We start from the raw sequence: 18,750 nt of genomic DNA, 5'->3' as shown, positions 1-18,750 counted from the left end.
TGAATTCATATGTTCCCCCCCCTTTCATTTGCCCCTCTCTTGTTCTCCCCCCACACGCTGCCCCTCATCAGTCTTGTTCTTCTCTTCCTGTTCACCTTCCTTCTCATCTCCAGGACTTAGCTCGGGGCCCCTCCATGTTGCAGCCAACCAAATTTTCCTGCGTCCCAAGGGGCAAACCACTTTGGGACACTGAATTGATATCTACGTCTTACTGTCATAATGAGATGAGTCCCAAGCCCCAAGATCCAGCAATCCTTGGGCCTTCGTCTACAGCCCTGAATTCTAAGGTCAGACCAACCTCCTGGCCTCTTTATAACATAAGCCCTCTGACCCAAAGAGTGAGAGGCAGTGATACTGTTTTAGAGGGAGCTTTCTTCTGTATATAACCCACCTGGATGTCCTGCTCAATGTGTGTCCTTCAAAAAGAACAAAACATGCCCAAGGCAGTTTACAGAGGTGTAATCAGACAAACAAGCCAAGGAAGGAGGAATTAGAGAGTGGGTTTCAGGAGAGTCTTTGAGAGAAAGGCAGAGACATGGAAGGATTCAAGAAAATTATCCCAGAATATTGGGTCTGGATGGTTAAAGGAATGGCTGCCAATGTGGGGTTGAATGCAAGAGTTATGGGTGAAAACACAATCGTAGGACACACAGGGCTCTGAAGGGTTTATAGGGCTGTGGTTGGTGACAGAGATAGGGAGGGCCAAGGCCTCAACTGGCTTTAAATCGAAGAAAGAGATTTTTTAAAAATTAGAGGCATTGGAGGACCAGGTGCTATTATCGATCAGTGAACAGAACAGTCATAAGCGAACAGTCCAGTGCAGGAAATGGGCAGTAAGGGGTTGAATGAGCTATTATTAAGGGAGAGGTGAGGGAAGCCAGCCAATGACTAAAGTGGAATAATCGTATTTGGAGGTGACAAATGAGGGAGGGATGAGGGAGGAGTGGTGGTGCATGATGCTACGGGGTGGAAGTGGGCGACCTTAGTATTAAAGAGGATTTGGTGTCAGCAGTTCACCTTGGGGTTAAATAGGACGTCAAGGGTTCAGTTTGAGACAATGACCAGGGAGGGGATTGGTTAGGGTAAGGAATTTGTGGCAATTAAGTCGAAGACATTGGTTTTGCTCTTCCCTCTGTTTAATTGGAAGAAATAATTCAAGCAGGACTTGTCAGAGAAACAGTCTGACTGCATGGAAGCAAAGCTTACAATATAGGGGCAGGGAGAGATCTGCTGCTGGAGATGCTCTGACTACAATGGTATAAGTAAGAGTGGCACCCACCAAATGGTATCTCACTGAGCTGGACAATAGGGAAGAGGTGTTGGGACGATGGTGTACGCAAATTCACCAGACGTTGCAGCAGAGGGCACTAAGGATGAGGTGGGATCATTTCTTACTGACACAGTCACGTGGGATGTCACCTTTGACTTTGATTGGGTCAAGTTGAGTGTCAGTGTTGGAAGGTCGATGAGAGAGTTTCAAATATGGAGAGGTGAGAAAGTTGTCATTGGGCCTTTACCCATTGAAGTTTAGAAGAATGAGAGATAATCTTATTGGAACATATACAATCCTAAGGGGATTTGGTGGGATAGATACCAGGAGGATGTTTCCACTTGTGAGAGAGAGAGAGTAAAGCCAGGGAGACACAGTTTAAGAATTAGAGGTCTACCGTTTAAGATGGAGATTAGAAGAATTTCTTTTCTCTGAAAGGGTCTTTGGTCTGTGGAATTGTCTTCCCTAAATGCAGTAGAGACTGGACCATTGCAAAGTGGGGTTGAGACCACGACCTTTATCTTATTGAATGGTGGGGCAGGTCTGAAGGGCCTACTTCTCCTAAGTCTTACGTTCCTGTGGCCATAGATTTCAAAAGTGACAGCATGTTGAAGGGCTTTGGAAAAGTAAGTCAGATTGAAAACGGGACAGTGGTTTGCAAGGAAAAAGAGATGACGGGTAGAACTTTTGAACAGGTGACGACAAAGATTTTGAAAGCAAGGGGATGATATCTGCGAATTGAAAGCCATTTATAATTCAGAAAGGGGAGTTAAATGGTCAGCAGTTCAGTGGGAATAAAGTCAAGGGAGCAGGAGGTGAGTCTCATTGAAAAGTTGGGATAGAGTAGGTGTGGGAAGAGAAAAACCCTTTACCTCAATGAACACAGGAAAAAAAATTAGGAAGAGAAATGAATTAAGTGACTGGATCATTGACTTTTCACTTGGATAGCGAGATGCTCACTACAAACCTTAGAATCAGTAAAGACATACTCCTTCCGTTGTGTTTTCTTCACCTCAGAGTCAATTATGACCACCAACTTGTTCTGAAACTTCTGCGATTTGATTAACTGTAAAACTGAGAAAGTAATATGGTGAGAGAAGGCAGGGGAGTTCCGCGTTACTTCCTTCCTGAGTCTCTTTAAGTGTTTGCATTTCTTGTACCAGCAACTGCCGGGAGATAACCCGGATAGGCTCAAATTCCATTTGGGTACATTTCCCAGAACCTGGCACCTCATCTTCTCGGCACAAACTTCCTACTTTCAGACTGTTGTCAAAACACAAACTCAGGACAACAGCAGTAACCAGATAGATACTCTTGGAACAGCCAGGAGGAACCAGTGACAATACAGAGAGCCAAAGGACAGCCAAGGGTCATTAGGTGCGCATCCGCAAATCAGCTCAGGAACATCAGTAACCACACAGATACTCAGCATAACCAGAAGACAATCTTAACCATACAGTTCGGAGAGGCATTTGATTTCTTCCCTCAGCATCTTAGGAGGCCATTGAATCAATAGCCAAATTGGACATCCCATGAGCTTTACTGAACATTTGATACAGGTACTCTACTGAGTAACCAATAAATCCAGTGCAGGAATCATACAGAAACGATTGGGCAAACCAGGCAATTATAACTGTATAAATGTACTGGTCTGGTCAGTGTGGCTCATGCCTTTGAATTAGAAGGTTGTGGGTTCACGTCCCACACTAGAGACTTGAGCACACAATCTATGTCGAGATTCCAGTGCAGTACTGCAGGAGCACTGCACTGCCAGAAATGCTGGATTTTGTATGAGATGTTAAACCAAGGCTCCACCTGCCTTTTTAGGTTGATTGTAGAGATTATTTTAATTAGAACATAGAGCATAGAAAAGCTACAGCACAAACAGGCCCTTCGGCCCACAAGTTGCGCCGAACATGTCTCTACCTACTAGGCTTACCTATAACCCTCTATCTTACTAACTTCCATGAACTTATTCAAAAGTCTCTTAAAAGACCCGATCGAATCCGCCTCCACCACCACTACTGGCAGCCGATTCCACCCTCTGAGTGAAAAACTTACCCCTAACATCTCCTCTGTACCGACTCCCCAGCACCCTAAACCTGTGACCTCTTGTGGTAACCATTTCAGCCCTGGGTAAAAACCTTTGAGAATCCACTCTATCAACATCTTATACACCTCTATCAGGTCACCTCTCATCCTTTGCTTCTCCAAGGAGAAAAGACCTAGCTCTCTCAACCTATCCTCATAAGGCATACCACCTAATCCAGGCAACATCCTTGTAAATCTCCTCTGCACCCTTTCCATGGCTTCCACATCCTTTCTGTAATGAGATGACCAGGACTGGGCACAGTACTCCAGGTGGGGTCTGACCACGGTCCTATACAGCTGCAGCATTATCTCCCGATTTCTAAACTCAATTCCTCTATTGATGAAGGCCAGTATTCCATATGCCTTCTTAACCACAGCCTCCACCTGCGACGCTGCTTTGAGCGTCCTATGAACCCGGACCCCAAGATCCTTCTGATCTTCCACACTGCCAAGCGTCTTACCCTTAATATTATATTCTTTCATCCTATTCGACCTGCCAAAATGAACCACCACACACTTATCTGGGTTGAAGTCCATCTGCCACTTCTCCACCAGTCTTGCATCTTTTCTATGTCTCGTTGCAACTGCTGACATCCCTCTACACTATCCACAATACCACCAACCTTTGTGTCATCAGCAAACTTGCCAACCCATCCTTCCACTTCCTCATTCAGGTCATTTATAAAAATCACAAAGAGCAAGGGTCCCAGAACAGATCCCTGGGGCACTCCACTGGTGACCGACCTCCATGCTGAAAAAGACCCATCTGCAACCACTCTTTGCCTTCTGTGGGCAAGCCAGTTCTGAATCCACGAGGCAATGTCCCCTTGCATCCCATGCCCCTTCACTTTCTCAATAAGCCTTGCATAGGGCACCTTATCAAACGCCTTGCTGAAATCCATATAAACTACATCTATCGCTCTTCCCTCATCTATGTGTCTAGTTACATCTTCAAAAAATTCATTTAGGCTCGTAAGGCATGATCTGCCTTGGACAAAGCCGTGCTGGCTATTTCTGATCATACTATTCCTCTCCAGATGCTCATAAATCCTGCCTCTCAGGATCTTCTCCATCAACTTACCAACCACTGAGGTTAGACTCACTGGTCTATAATTTCCCGGGCTATCTCTTCTCCCTTTCTTGAATAACAGAACCACATCCGCAATCCTCCAATCCTCCGGAACCTCTCCCGTCTCCATTGATGACGCAAAGATCATCGCCAAAGGCTCAGCAATCTCTTCCCTCGCCTCCCACAGTAACCTGGGGTACATCCCATCCAGTCCCGGCGATTTATCTAACTTGATGCTTTTCAAAAGCTCCAACACGTCTTCTTTCCTAATGTCCACATGCTCAATCTTCTCAGTCCACTGCAAGTCTGCACTGCAACTACCAAGATCCTTTTCCACTGTGAATACTGAAGTAAAGTATTCATTGAGTACCTCTGCTATTTCTACTGGTTCTATACAGATTTTACCACCGTCACATTTGATAGGTCCTACTCCTGCACATCTTATCCTCTTGCTCTTAACATACTTGTAGAATGCCTTGGGGTTTTCGTTTATCCTGTCTGCCAAGGCCTTCTCATGACCCCTTCTTGCTCTTCTAATTTCCCTCTTAAGTTCCTTCCTACTAGTCGTATACTCTTCTAGATTTCTAACATTACCTAGCTCCCTGAACCTTTTGTAGGCTTTTCTTTTCTTCTTGACTAAATTCATTACAGCTTTTGTGCACCATGGTTCCTGTAACCTACCATAACTCCCCTGTCTCATTGGAACGTTGCTGTGCAGAGTTCAAAACAGATTTTCCTTGAAAATTTGCCACATTTCTTCTGTACACTTCCCTGAGAAAACCTCCTTCCAATTTATGCCTCTAATTTCCTGCCTAAAAGCCTCATAATTGCCCTTACTCCAAATAAACACTTTCCTAGCTTGACTGATCCTATCTCTCTCCAGTGCTAATGTAAAGGAGATAGAGTTATGATCACTATCCCCAAAATGCTCTCCTACTGAGAGATCTGACACCTGCCCAGGTTCATTCCCTAATACCAAATCAAGTACAGCCTCTCCTCTTATAGGCTTATCCACATACTGTGTCAGGAACCCCTCCTGAACACACCAAACAAACTCCTCCCCATCTAAACCCTTTACCCGAGGGATATTCCAATCGATATTTGGGAAATTAAAATCTCCCATCACATCTCTCCAGGATCTGCTTCCCAATCTGCTCCTCCACATCCCTGCTACTATTGGGCGGCCTATAGAAAACACCCAGTAAAGTTATTGACCCCTTCCTGTTGCGAACCTCCACCCACAGAGATTCCGTAGACAATCCCTCTGTGGCGTCCATCTTTTCTACAGCCGTGACACTGTCCCTGATCAACAGTGCATGCTTTAATAATTTAATTATTATTAAAGAGCAAGGGAATTCTCCTTGGTGGCCTGACCAATATTTATCCCTCAACCAACATCATTAAAACAGTTTAGCTAGTCATTATCACACTGCTGTTTCTGGGACCATGCTGTCCTTACATTGGTGGCCATATTTCTTACATTATAACAGTGACAACACTTCAAAAGTACTTAATTGGCTGTAAAGTGCTTTGAGACATGTGCAAATCTTTCTTCCTCACCAGGGCACCAAAGAATCAATAACGGTACAGAGACCCAACAAAACCTAGAGGTAACAAGGAGATTCCCAGGGTCAGCCAACAGATGTTAGTAACTGTATGTCACAGCAAACAAACTGAAGACCCCAGGAACCATAAGAGTATGCTGAGGAAACATAGGGATGTCGCAGGATGGAGAAGGCGAGAGGGAGCTGATGGTCCTGTCGTGATGAAAGCATGCTGATGGATTTTGTTTCTCTTCATTCTTTCATAAGATGTGGGCATTGCTGACAAGGCCAGTATTTATTGCCCATCCCTAATTTCCTTGAACCGAGTGGCTTAACTGGCAGTTAAGAGCCAACCACATTGCTGTGAGTCTGGAGTCTCATGTAGGCCAGACCAGTAAGGATGGCAAATTTCCCGAGGACATCTGTGAACCAGGTGGGCTTTAAACAATAATAGTTTCATGGTCACCATTTCAATTCCAGATTTCATTAATTGAATCTAAATTCCATCAGCTGCCATGGTGGGATTTGAACCCCCATGTCCACCAGAGTATTAGCCTGGGCCTCTGGCTTACTAGTTTAGTGGAATTACCAACACACCACCATCTCTCCCTGCATGCATCTCCACCTGATTGTGCTGGCTTAATGCATGATCAGGAGGCCATGTGAAAAAGTAAGAGCAAAATTGGCACTGCAGCAAGGTAAGTGGGGCTGTTTATATTCCTGAGCGCAGTGGATGACAGCTGCACTGCGTGTGTGTGCTTGAGAGACATCTTCAGAGAAGGTAAAAAGAAGCATAGGTGCTAATGCAGCCCAGGTTGAAAAGGAATGCAAAGAGTGGATGGAGGTGTGAAAGATCACTGATCAGAAAACTTACTTCTGTTGTGATTGTAAAACTTTTCTTCTGGCCCATCCTTTGACTTCTTGACAATTAATTTCCCATTCTCTATGTCCACCTTCAAATGAATTTTCATGAAAATTCCAAAACTCTCCAATTTCACCTGAAAAATAGGGGAATCCGCATGATTAAATCTGAACTCTTTAGCTATCCCTTACCGTCCCTTTGGTGAGGGCGGGGATATTTTTAAAGAGGGAGGGAGTTGATGACGGTCACTTCGAAAGACAACTTTGGGGAGGCCATGAGGATAAGCTCTGCACAAATTTTCCATTTTGATGCAACAACTCCTGACCTTGTGGTGTTACTGGCAAACACTCGTAAACAAAACATGCCTACCTCAAAAACAGGAGCAATTTCCAAATGTCGGTCTTGAACATCTGCATCTGGTGACTCAGGCTCGTAATCTCTCACCTGCGCAACATAAATTAGGGAAAGAATGGAACAGGCATTAATCCATCAGAGTGCTCCCGCCCATTTCTAATCTTGCCAGTTTTCTCTCCTCTCCTGAGGGACTCCTTGCTTTTGTTGGGTTCATGTTCCATAACAAATGTCCGCCCTCTGCTAACTGATCCAAGTGCTTATTCTTCATTGTAAGCCTAAATATTATGGCCAGAATTTTCCGTTGCTCGGGCAGGCACATGCCCGACCATGAAGTGCATGAAATTGTGTGAGAAGCTGTCTAGCGAGAGTCGTAACTACTGACAATCAAGTTGGCAATTTAGCCCATTGAAGGCCAATTGAACGTAATTTTACATGGCCCGTCTGCTTTTAGGATTGGTGGGCAAGCTGACTGGCCAGGCTGCAACATGGATCCAGGGCGGGATGAGGTGTCAGGGCTGGCATAAATTGAAGAAAGGTGTCTAGGGACTGAGGTCTGTATATGATTGTACTACCTGGACTCTTGTGCCATAACTTTAACATCAATATATATTTGTCACGGGTCAGCAGCTCCCTGAGACAGCTCCGCAGAGGATATCCCCCCTGAGGGAGCACATTAGAAACACCAGCCCGCACTCTCCCTGTTCTTGGAGCCCGCTCTACTCCTGCCCTCCCCCACAGCGCTCAACCTTTCACAGAGCGCATTTCATGCCGGATGGCCATTAACTGGACATCCAGCGTGAAAATGCTCTCTGGGGCCAACCACGGCCAGGAATGCGTATTGCATCCATTTCTGGGCCAACCGCACGCTCAATGTCAGAAAAATTCAGGCCTACTTGTTGTGGAGCTTCTGATAACTAATCGGGTATGTAGTGTAGTGATTGTCCTGCCGACCTAGTAAAGCAGACATCTGGACTAATAATCCAGAGAATACAGATTCAAATTCCACTATGGTGGTTTGAGAACTTGAAATCGATGTTAGAAATCCAGAAATAAAACCTTGTAACATCTCCAGCTGTTGCCTTTGTCGGGAGCATGCTAAGTCATTTGGAGGCTAAGAATAGCCATGCAGTGCTCCTGACTTGTGTGGCTCATTGTCACACTGAATGGTGTACTTTCTGTTTGTGCAGCAATTGACCATCTAAATTGTGTGATCCTGGGGCCAGCATGTGTGGAGTTTCCCTGAGACACTGTTCAGGACTTTTTTTATTCATTCGTGGGACATGGGTGTCACTGGCTGGCCAGCATTTATTGCCCATCCCTAGTTGCCCTTGAGAAGTTGGAGGTGAGCTGCCTTCTTGAATCGCTGCAGTCCACATGCAGTGAGTTGACCCACAATGCCGTTAGGGAAGGAATTCCAGGATTTTGACCCAGCAACTGCGAAAGAACAGCAGTATACTTCCAAGTTAGGATGGATTGGAGAGGAACTTGTAGGTGGTGTTCCCATGTATCTGGTGCCCTTGTCCTTCTAGATGGAAGTGGTCGTGGGTTTGGAAGGTGCTGTCTAAGGATCTTTGGTGAATTGCTGCAGTGCATCTTGTAGAGAGTACACACTGCTGCTACTGAGCGTTGGTCATAGAAGGAATGGATGTTTATGGATGTGCTGCCAATTGAGCAGACTGCTTTGTCCTGGATGGTGTCAAGCTTCTTGAGTGTTGTTGGAGCTTCATTCATCCAGGCAAGTTGGAAGTATTCCATCACACTCCTGACTTGTGCCTTATAGACGGTGGATAGGCTTTGGGGAGTCAGGAGGTGAGTTACTTGCTGCAGTATTCCTAGCCTCTCACCTGCTCTTGTAACCACTGTGTTTATGCGGCGAGTGCGGTTGAGTTTCTGGTCAATGGTGACCCCAAGGATGTTGACAGTGGGGGATTCAGTGATGGTAATATCATTGAATGTCAAGATGGTTAGAGTGTCTCTTATTGGTGATGGTCATTGGCTGGCATTTGTGTGGTGCGAATGTTACTTATGGAGCACAGGGTCATTATTTCATTAAATAGTTTCAATTTAATGTGGAACCATAATGAGCTTTTTCATCACTGGGAAACACTGACAATAGGCCAAGACCTACATAAATCAGAAACACCAAGGGTGGATCTGTATCTATCATAATACAGGTCTCTCCGAAGTCAAGGAGCTCAATACAGACCAGGGGTGGAACCAGAGGTCTTTTATGGTTTGTAAATAAGGGAACCATAAAGACTTTAAGATGTACATCAAATTGGTTTTTAAACCATAAAGAACAACTGTCAAAACTAATGATTGATCCGAGACAAGACTGGATGAGACAACATTGTTGTAATCCTTTATTGAAGTCAATCTCTGATGCTGTTTGGTAAATATCTAAATACCTGGTTCTCTATGGATGAGAGCACTCTGCTCAGTTCTCCAGCTGTTGAAAGCAACCTTCTAACACCTGCCTCAGTAGCAATCTGTAAAAACAATCGCAATTAACAATTAATGATTAATCGATACTCCTCCTCTTTCCTTGTGGACATGTAGATTTATTTAATAACAACTTTCTGTTAGATTCCCATATGATCTGTGTGATGTGTGAACTTGAAACTCATGGATAGATAGTTCCCAATGAACAAGGAGATAACCCTCAGAGAACAGACAGATAACTCTCAGTGAATGCAGCAATAACCTTCAGGGAATGGATAGATAACTGTCAGTGAACAGAAAAATAACCCTCAGGGAACGGACAGATTACCCTCAAGGAAAAGAAAAGTAAGCCCCGAGAATTAATTTCTATGAACAAAGATCAAGCTAACCTCAAGTGAATGGTGAAATAATTTCCTTGCTGTAGGATCTTTTACCTGAGAGGGCAGATGGGGCCTTAATTAATGTCTCATCCAAAGACAGTGTAACAAACCCTCAGTACTGCACCAAACAAAGCCCACCAACGCGTCTATTTTCTCAGAAGACTAAGGAAATTTGGCATGGCAGCTACGACTCTCACCAACTTTTACAGATGCAGCATAGAAAGCATTCTCTCTGGTTGTATCACAGTTTGGTATGGCTCTTGCTCTGCCCAAGACCGCAAGAAACTACTAAAGGTCATGAATGTAACCCAATCCATCACGCAAACCAGCCTCCCATCCATTGACTCTGTCTACACTTCCTGCTGCCTCGGCAAAGCAGCCAGCATAATTAAGGACCCCACGCACCCCAGACATTCTCTCTTCCACCTTCATTCATCAGGAAAAAAATACAAAAGTCTGAGGTCACGTACCAACCAACTCAAGAACAGCTTCTTCCCTGCTGCCATCAGACTTTTGAATGGACCTACCTTGCATTAAGTTGATCTTTCTCTACACCCTAGTTATAACTGTAACAGTACATTCTGCACTCTCTCGTTTCCTTCTCTATGAATGGTATGCTTTGTCTGTATAGCGCACAAGAAACAATACCTTTCACTGTATGTTAATACATGTGACAATAATAAATCAAATCAAATCAAAGTGCCATCCTAAATTATGTGCTGCATGTGCAACTTAAAACCACAGCTTCTTGGCCGGAATTCTCCAATGTCGAATGCCCCACCACTGCTGCCAGCGAGAATTGATAGTTTAGTGCTGAACTAAATCTCCATTCACATCAGCGGAACCGGAGAATCCCAGCTGCAGGCAGGGATTCAAACTTGGTGATCATTGAGTCACGGGTAACAACTAAATTGGAAGCTTGTTTTTATTTGTTCATTGAATGCGGGTATCGTTGGCTCGGCGGCATTTATTGTTCAGGGGGCATTTCAGAGTCAACCACATTGCTGTGGATCTGGAGTCACGTGTAGGCCAGACCAAGTAAGATTGGCAGATTTCCTTCCCGAAAGGACATTTGTGAATCAAATGGGTTTTTACAACAATGATTTTGTGGTCGTCACTCGCCTTTTTAATTCCAGATTTTTATTGAATTCAAATTTCACCATCTGTCATGATGTGATTCGAACTTGGGTCCCATTACCCTGGGTCTCTGGTTTACTAGTTCACTGGCAACACCACTGCGCCACCAGCTTCCCAGCTACAGAGCAATAACTGCCAGGGAATGGAGAAATAATCCAAGTAAGTGTAAATTAACTCAATGGATGAAGGTCAGTATGACAGCTATATAAGGGAGTTAAAAAAACAAAATAACTGTCGCCCATGTTACCTTGCTTTTTGCTCACACATTATGAGGGAATATCAGTTGACATGTAAGTATCCCCTTTATAGACCATCAAGATTGGGTGGAGACCTTTCAAGATGACACAGGGTACCAACAGCGTGCCAGAATGATTGGCCGTGATTTTACAGCTCAGTGGTGACCCTCTCCACAGGTCAGAAAGCCGTGGATCTCGGTCAGTCACAGAAGTCCTGACTATGTTTCACGTTCATCTTGAGTTCCAGCAGTGAAGAGCCAGTGATGATGGAGGTATGAAGGTACTTTGAGTCATGCTCACTGGGGTCAATCAGGCATGATGTGGAGATGCCGGCGTTGGACTGGGGTAAGCACAGTAAGAAATCTCACAACACCAGGTTAAAGTTGGTAGCACAAGCCACTAGCTTTTGGAGCGCTGCTCCTTCATCAGGTGAGTGGGAGTTCTGTTCACAAACAGGGCATATAAAGACACAAACTCAATTTACAAAATAATGGTTGGAATGCGAGTCTTTACAGGTAATCAAGTCTTAAAGGTACAGACAATGTGAGTGGAGAGAGCGTTAAGCACAGGTTAAAGAGATGTGTATTGTCTCCAGACAGGACAGTTAGTGAGATTTTGCAAGCCCAGGCAAGTCGTGGGGGTTACAGATAGTGTGACATGAACCCAAGATCCCGATTGAGGCCGTCCTCATGTGTGCGGAACTTGGCTGTCAGTTTCTGCTCAGCGATTCTGCATTGTCGTGTGTCATGAAGGCTGCCTGGGAGAACGCTTACCCGAAGATCAGAGGTTGAATGCCTGTGACTGTGCCTGTTCACGAGGGGTCACGGGCTCAAGGTGAGAGGGGCGAAGTATAACTCAGATATTAGAGGGATGTTTTTTACACAGGGGGTGGTGGGGGCCTGGAATGCGCTGCCAAGTAGGGTGGTGGAGGCAGGCACGCTGACATCGTTTAAGACTTACCTGGATAGTCACATGAGCAGCCTGGGAATGGAGGGATACAAACAATTGGTCTAGTTGGACCAAGGAGCGGCACAGGCTTGGAGGGCCGAAGGGCCTGTTTCCTGTGCTGTACTGTTCTTTGTTCTTTGTTGTTTGCTGAAGTGTTCCCCAAAAGGAAGAGAACACTCCTGCCTGGTTATTGTCGAGCGGTGTTCATTCATCCGTTGTCGTAGCTTCTGCATGATCTCCCCGATGTACCATGCCTCGGGACATCCTTTCCTGCAGCATATCAGGTAGACAACATTGGCCGAGTTGCAAGAGTATGTACCGTGGATGGTGTTCTCACGTGAAATGATGGCATCCGTGTCGATGATCCGGCACGTCTTGCAGAGGTTGCTGTGACAGGGTTGTGTGGTGTCGTGATCACTGTTCTCCTGAAGGCTGGGTAGTTTGCTGCGGACAATGGTCTGTTTGAGGTTGTGCTGTTGTTTGAAGGCAAGAAGTGGGGGTGCGGAGATGGCCTTGGTGAGATGTTCGTCTTCATCGATGACTCCACTCACTCTGTCTATACCTTTAAGACTTGATTACCTATAAAGACTCGCATTCCAACCATTATTTTGTAAATTGAGTTTGTGTCTTTAAAAGCCCTGTTTGTGAACAGAACTCCCACTCACCTGACGAAGGAGCAGCGCTCCGAAAGCTTGTGGCTTGTGCTACCAAATAAACTTGTTGGACTTTAACCTGGTGTTGTGAGACTTCTTACTGTGTCAATAAGGCAGGCATGGCGAACTGAATGAGGGTAATTTGTTAGGACGGAGAGGCAGACCAGTGGGGGTTATCTTTCAAAAGGGGTGACCTTGCTGCGGGGGAGAGGATGACCAATTAGGAGGGCTCTTCCCCACTGAGCCAGCCAAGGAGGTCGCCTTGGTGGTCTCCCTCTGGAGCAGAGCGTCGTTCATGGCACCAGAGATGGCTCTTAATTGGCCACCTAGGCCTCAACTGGCCTAAAGCCAAGAGGTCCATCTGCCACCTACCCCATCCCTGGTAAAATAACAGTAGCGGCAGGAAGCTGGTGTGAATGGCACCATCCCACCACCATTCCAACTAGCTTTGTGCCTCACCCCCTTTCTCACTGCGCACCCCATGACCCAGTAAGATCCCAGTCATCATGACTTAAAGGCTTAAATTAGGAGGAGTAAGTAAAACTTTGAACAAACATTAGAGCACCAGAGGAATGAACAAAGTGTCTGACTGGAATAAATTCATCCCACAGATTTATCCATTATCAACATAGCTGTGGTTGCCAACTCTGGCTGGATGTATTCCTGGAGGTTATGTCACACGACCTCTCACATGTGTAACTTTTTTTGCTGTGGAGTGCATGACTTTGAGTCCTTTTACTGATCCTTCCATTTCTAATGGCGTCATAATGGCACAGTGGTTAGCACTGCTGCCTCACAGCGCCAGGGACCTAGGTTCAATTCCGGCCTCAGGTCACTGTCGGTGTGGAGTTTACACATTCTCCCCATGTCTGCGTGGGTTTCCTTTGGGTGCTCTGGTTTCCTCTCACACTCCAAAGATGTGCAGGTTAGGTTGATTGGCCATGCTAAATTGCCCCTTAGTGTCAGTGGAATTAACAGGGTAAATACATGGGGTTACGAGGATAGGGCCTGGGTGGGACTCTTGTCGGTGCAGGTTTGATGGGCTAAATGGCCTCCTCTGCGCTCTAAGGATTCTATGATTCTAAAACGACGTACAACACCAGGTTAAAGTCCAACAGGTTTATTTGGTAGCATATACCATAAGCTTTCGGAGCGCTGCTCCTTCGTCAGTTATGGTATTTGCTACCAAATAAACCTGTTGGACTTTAATCTGGTGTTGTGAGACTTCTTACTGTGTTCACCCCAGTCCAACGCCGGCAACTCCACATCATCACTAAAACGACTGGCCAGCCTTCATATTGCATTGTATTTTTATTATTCTTCTTGTGCTGTTCAAAAGGGCTTTTGAATGCCTTTTGCACCAACTAGAATCCAGTTGTACCTGAAGGTAAGATTCAACTCCCCAAGTTGCCAACAGGTTTCTAGGTTTTGTCATGAAGTTAGTCTGCACTCAAAGGTGACATGCGTGACCCCAGTCAAACAGTCATTTCTACTCTCCAATATATTTATGGCTAATCGATAAAAAGTGAAAGAAAATGAAAAAAACTTGCAACTTAATGCTCCTATAATGGCCCCACAGCAGTGCCCAGGAAAATTAATCTCCCATTCCTAGAAACCATAGAAACCCTACAGTGCAGAAGGAGGCCATTCGGCCCATCGAGTCTGCACCGACCACAATCCCACCCAGGCCCTACCCCCACATATTTACCCGCTAATCCCTCTAACCTACGCATCTCAGAACTCTAAGGGGCAATTTTTAACCTGGCCAATCAACCTAACCCGCACATCTTTGGACTGTGGGAGGAAACCGGAGCACCCGGAGGAAACCCACGCAGACACGAGGAGAATGTGCAAACTCCACACAGACAGTGACCCGAGCCGGGAATCGAACCCAGAACCCTGGAGCTGTGAAGCAGCAGTGCTAACCACTGTGCTACCGTGCCGCCCTAATATTAATATTATATTCCTGGAGACTTCAAAACAGCCTGGAGTGTTGGCAACCACTAGAAACCACCTCAGCAATGAGTCAGCGTTATTAAGGAAGGCAAAGGAGGAAGCTGGAAGGTGGAAGCTGGAACAGAGAACACATTGTGTCGCACAGCCAGTTACCACCAAGCAACAATAGAGGGCTGTGACTGTTTATGATGCTTGAGAAAGGTAGAGATTTGGGCCCGATTCAGGCTGCTCTGCAGACTCATTATGGACGGAAACACATGTTCCTACTCCCAGAAGCTCATCCAGGGAAACCTTTTGGCAATCTGCCCAGCCACAGGACAGTGTAACACGAGAAAATTGGCCCTATTACAGTCATGGACCATCGACCAATCAAATTTGGAACTAAATAAAGTTAGCTGAATGGCTGACAGAGATAGAAACATAGAAACATAGAAAAACTACAGCACAATACAGGCCCTTCAGCCCACAAAGTTGTGCCGAACATGTCCCTACCTTAGCAATTACTAGGCTTACCTATAACCCTCTATCTTACTAAGTTCCATCTACTTATCTAAAAGTCTCTTAAAAGATCCTATCGAATCCGCCTCCACCACTGTTGCTGGCAGCCCATTCCACACACCCACCACCCTCTGAGTGAAAAACTTACCCCTGACATCTCCTCTGTATCTACTCCCCTGCACCTTAAACCTGTGTCCTCTTGTGGCAATCATTTCAGCCCTGGGAAAAAGCCTCTGACTGTCCACTCGATCAATACCTCTCAACATCTTATACACCTCTATCAGGTCACCCCTCATCCTTCGTCTCTCCAAGGAGAAAAGGCCGAGCTCACTCAACCTATCCTCATAAGGCATGCTCCCCAACCCAGGCAATATCCTTGTAAATCTCCTCTGCACCCTTTCTATGGCTTCCACATCCTTCCTGTAATGAGGCAACCAGAACTGAGCACAGTACTCCAAGTGGGGTCTGACCAGGGTCTTATATAGTTGCAACATTATCTCACGACTCCTAAACTCAATTCCTCGATTGATGAAGGCCAGTACACCATACGCCTTCTTAACCACAGCCTCAACCTGCACAGCTGCTTTGAGCGTCCTATGAACTCAGACCCCAAGATCCTTCTGATCTTCCACTCTGCCAAGAGTCCTACCATTAATATTATATTCCGCCATCCTATTTGACCTGCCAAAATGAACTACCTCACACTTATCTGGGTTGAACTCCATCTGCCACTTCTCCGCCCAGTCTTGCATCCTATCAATGTCTCACTGCAACTTCTGACATCACTCCACACTATCCACAACACCTCCAACCTTAGTGTCATCAGATATCAGTGGCAGTAATCAGGAAACACAGGGTGCGATTTTCCATTCTCTGCACAGAGAGCTGGCAGAGGCGAGAAAACTGGCGTGTAGTTCACAGGCTGGACAGCTGAGTTTTCTCTGCAGATAACGTAGCACTCTGTGCAGAAAAACTGTGGAGGCATAGCCTATGCTGGCATGGAGGCATGGCCTATGCTGGTGGGATGAGACCAGAGAAAGCTGGCAATCCCAAGAACAGGGCACCAATCTCCAATATAAAGCACAGTTAGTCTCACCATATGCATAAGGAGAAACTCCCCTACTCCTCCCTCCCAGATGGTCTTAAGGGACTCCCACTCCACACACACAAAGGGAACACACCCACCATAATGGAGCTTCCAGAAGGCCCCCTGGCACTGTCCCCCGGCACTGTCGCTATACAACCCAGGCATGTCCTTCTTCCCATGGGGGCTTTACCACAACTGGTTTTTAAACTCAATTAAATTGAGTTTAAAAATTGGCAAGTCATGTTGCAGCTTTATAGAACCATAGTTAGGCTGCACTTGGAATATAGCGTTCAATTCTGGTCGCCACACTACCAGAAGGATGTGTAGACTTTGGAGTGGGTACAAAAAAAATTTACCAGGATGTTGTCTGGTATGGAGGGCATTAACTATGAGGAGAGGTTGGAGAAACTTGGTTTGTTCTCACTGGAGCGACGGAGGTTGAGGGGAGACCTGATCGAAGTCTACAACATTATGAGAGGTATGGACAGAGTGGATAGTCAGAAGCTTTTTCCCAGGGTGGAAGAGTCAATTACTAGGGGGCATAGGTTTAAGGTGCGAGGGGCAAGGTTTAAAAGAGATGTGCAAGGCAGATTTTTTACACAGAGAGTGCTGGGTGCCTGGAACTCATTGCCAGGGGAGGTAGTGGAAGCGGATACTGTAGTGACTTTTAAGGGGCGTCTTGACAAATACATGAATGAGATGGAAATAGAGGGATATGGTCTCCGGAAGGGTAGGGGGTTTTAGTTAAGTCGGGCAGCATGGTCGGTGCAGGCTTGGAGGGCCGAAGGGCCTGTTCCTGTGCTGTAATTTTCTTTGTTCTTTGGATCAGCCATGATCTTATTAAATGGTGGTGCAGGCTGAAAGGGGTTAATGGCCTCCTCCTGCTCCGATGTCCCATGATTCAGGCCTAGAGTCAAGCTCGCTTTCTGATTCAATGCAGCCTGCAAGCTAACCGAGGAGGTAAAGTTCAAAAAATGCAACAAGAAAACCACTGAGCTGGTGAGAGATTTCAGGCTGTTATCTGGCAGGTTCACCCCATTGTGACTCAATGGGTAACATGCTTGCTGCAGCATTAGCAAGTGCTGGACTCCACGTACATTCTAAACATATAAAACCTAGATTGGTCACACTCCACCGTAGCATTGAGGGAATGCTGTATGGTCAGAGGGACTATGGGTGGCACGGTGGCACAGTGATTAGCACAATTGACTCACAGTGTCATGGACCAGGGTTTAATTCTGGCCTTGGGTGATTATCTGTGTGGAGTTTGCACGTTCTCCCTGTGTCTGCGTGGTTTTCTTCCGGGTGCTCCGGTTTCCTCTCACAGTCCAAAGATGTGTGCGTTAAGTTGATTGGCTATACTAAATTGCCCCTTAGTGTCAGGAGGATTAGCAGGGTAAATATGTGGGATTATGGGGATAGGGCCTGGGTGGGATTGTTGTCGGTGCAGGCTCTATGGGCTGAATAGCCACCTTCTGCAGTGTAGGGATTCTATTATTGTTTTTCTGACAAGACCTTAAACTAAGGTTTCGTATGCCACGTCAAGTGCCTTAAAAAAATCCCACGACAATATTTTTTTTCAAATGATGAGAGGACCCTACAGGACTCGCCCAATATTTATCCCTCAACAGCATCGCCAAGAACAGACTATTGCTGTTTCTGGATTTTGCTGTGCATAAATTTGGCCCCTGCATTTCCTACATTACAACAATTGACTCTTAAAACAATGATACTCGATTAGTTGCTTTTGGATGGTGTGAGATTGAGAGGTGCCAAATAAATGTAGGTCTTTCTTTTTAACATTTGGCACCTCTTTTTCTGAGGTACATTCCTGTTGTAGCTGGGCCACTGCAGTGATGGTTTCAATGGGTAAATGCATCTTCCAGTGATAAACTCAGCCCAACAGACCAGCAGTTGGCTGGGTTTTGACTCCCAGCCCATACTGAGTTGGCTGCTCTCCGCTGGACAGAAAGAAGTTACGGCTTGTCTCTACAGCCACACTGTATCAAGACCCAACACTCTTGCACCCACAGGGTGTGGTTGATGTGAATAGTACAGAAGCATTTAAGGGGAAATTAGGCAAGCATGTGAGGGTGAAGAGAGTTGAGGGTGGAGCATAAATACCAGCTGGTTGGACCGAATGGCCTGTTCCTGTGCTGTATATTCAATGTAACATAATGTACCCACTGAAAAATGCACAAGGGCCAGACAAATAGGCCACTG

At 45.8% G+C, this 18,750-nt stretch overlaps 1 protein-coding gene across 1 annotated transcript in view; it reads right to left on the bottom strand.

The window, feature by feature from the left end:
• Positions 1–18,750, bottom strand: part of inpp5d (inositol polyphosphate-5-phosphatase D) — a 184,255-nt gene that overhangs the window by 88,590 nt on the left and 76,915 nt on the right. The window contains exons 8-11 of the mRNA XM_078209150.1: positions 9,599–9,679; positions 7,206–7,280; positions 6,849–6,972; positions 2,238–2,344 (exon numbers count right to left, since the gene is read on the bottom strand). Coding sequence (XP_078065276.1) covers positions 2,238–2,344; positions 6,849–6,972; positions 7,206–7,280; positions 9,599–9,679 — 387 coding nt within the window. The remainder of the gene's footprint in view (positions 1–2,237; positions 2,345–6,848; positions 6,973–7,205; positions 7,281–9,598; positions 9,680–18,750) is intronic.

Source organism: Mustelus asterias, chromosome 3 (assembly GCF_964213995.1).
Source record: "Mustelus asterias chromosome 3, sMusAst1.hap1.1, whole genome shotgun sequence".
NCBI lineage: Eukaryota > Metazoa > Chordata > Chondrichthyes > Carcharhiniformes > Triakidae > Mustelus > Mustelus asterias.
This window is presented reverse-complemented; position numbering and strand designations above follow the sequence as displayed.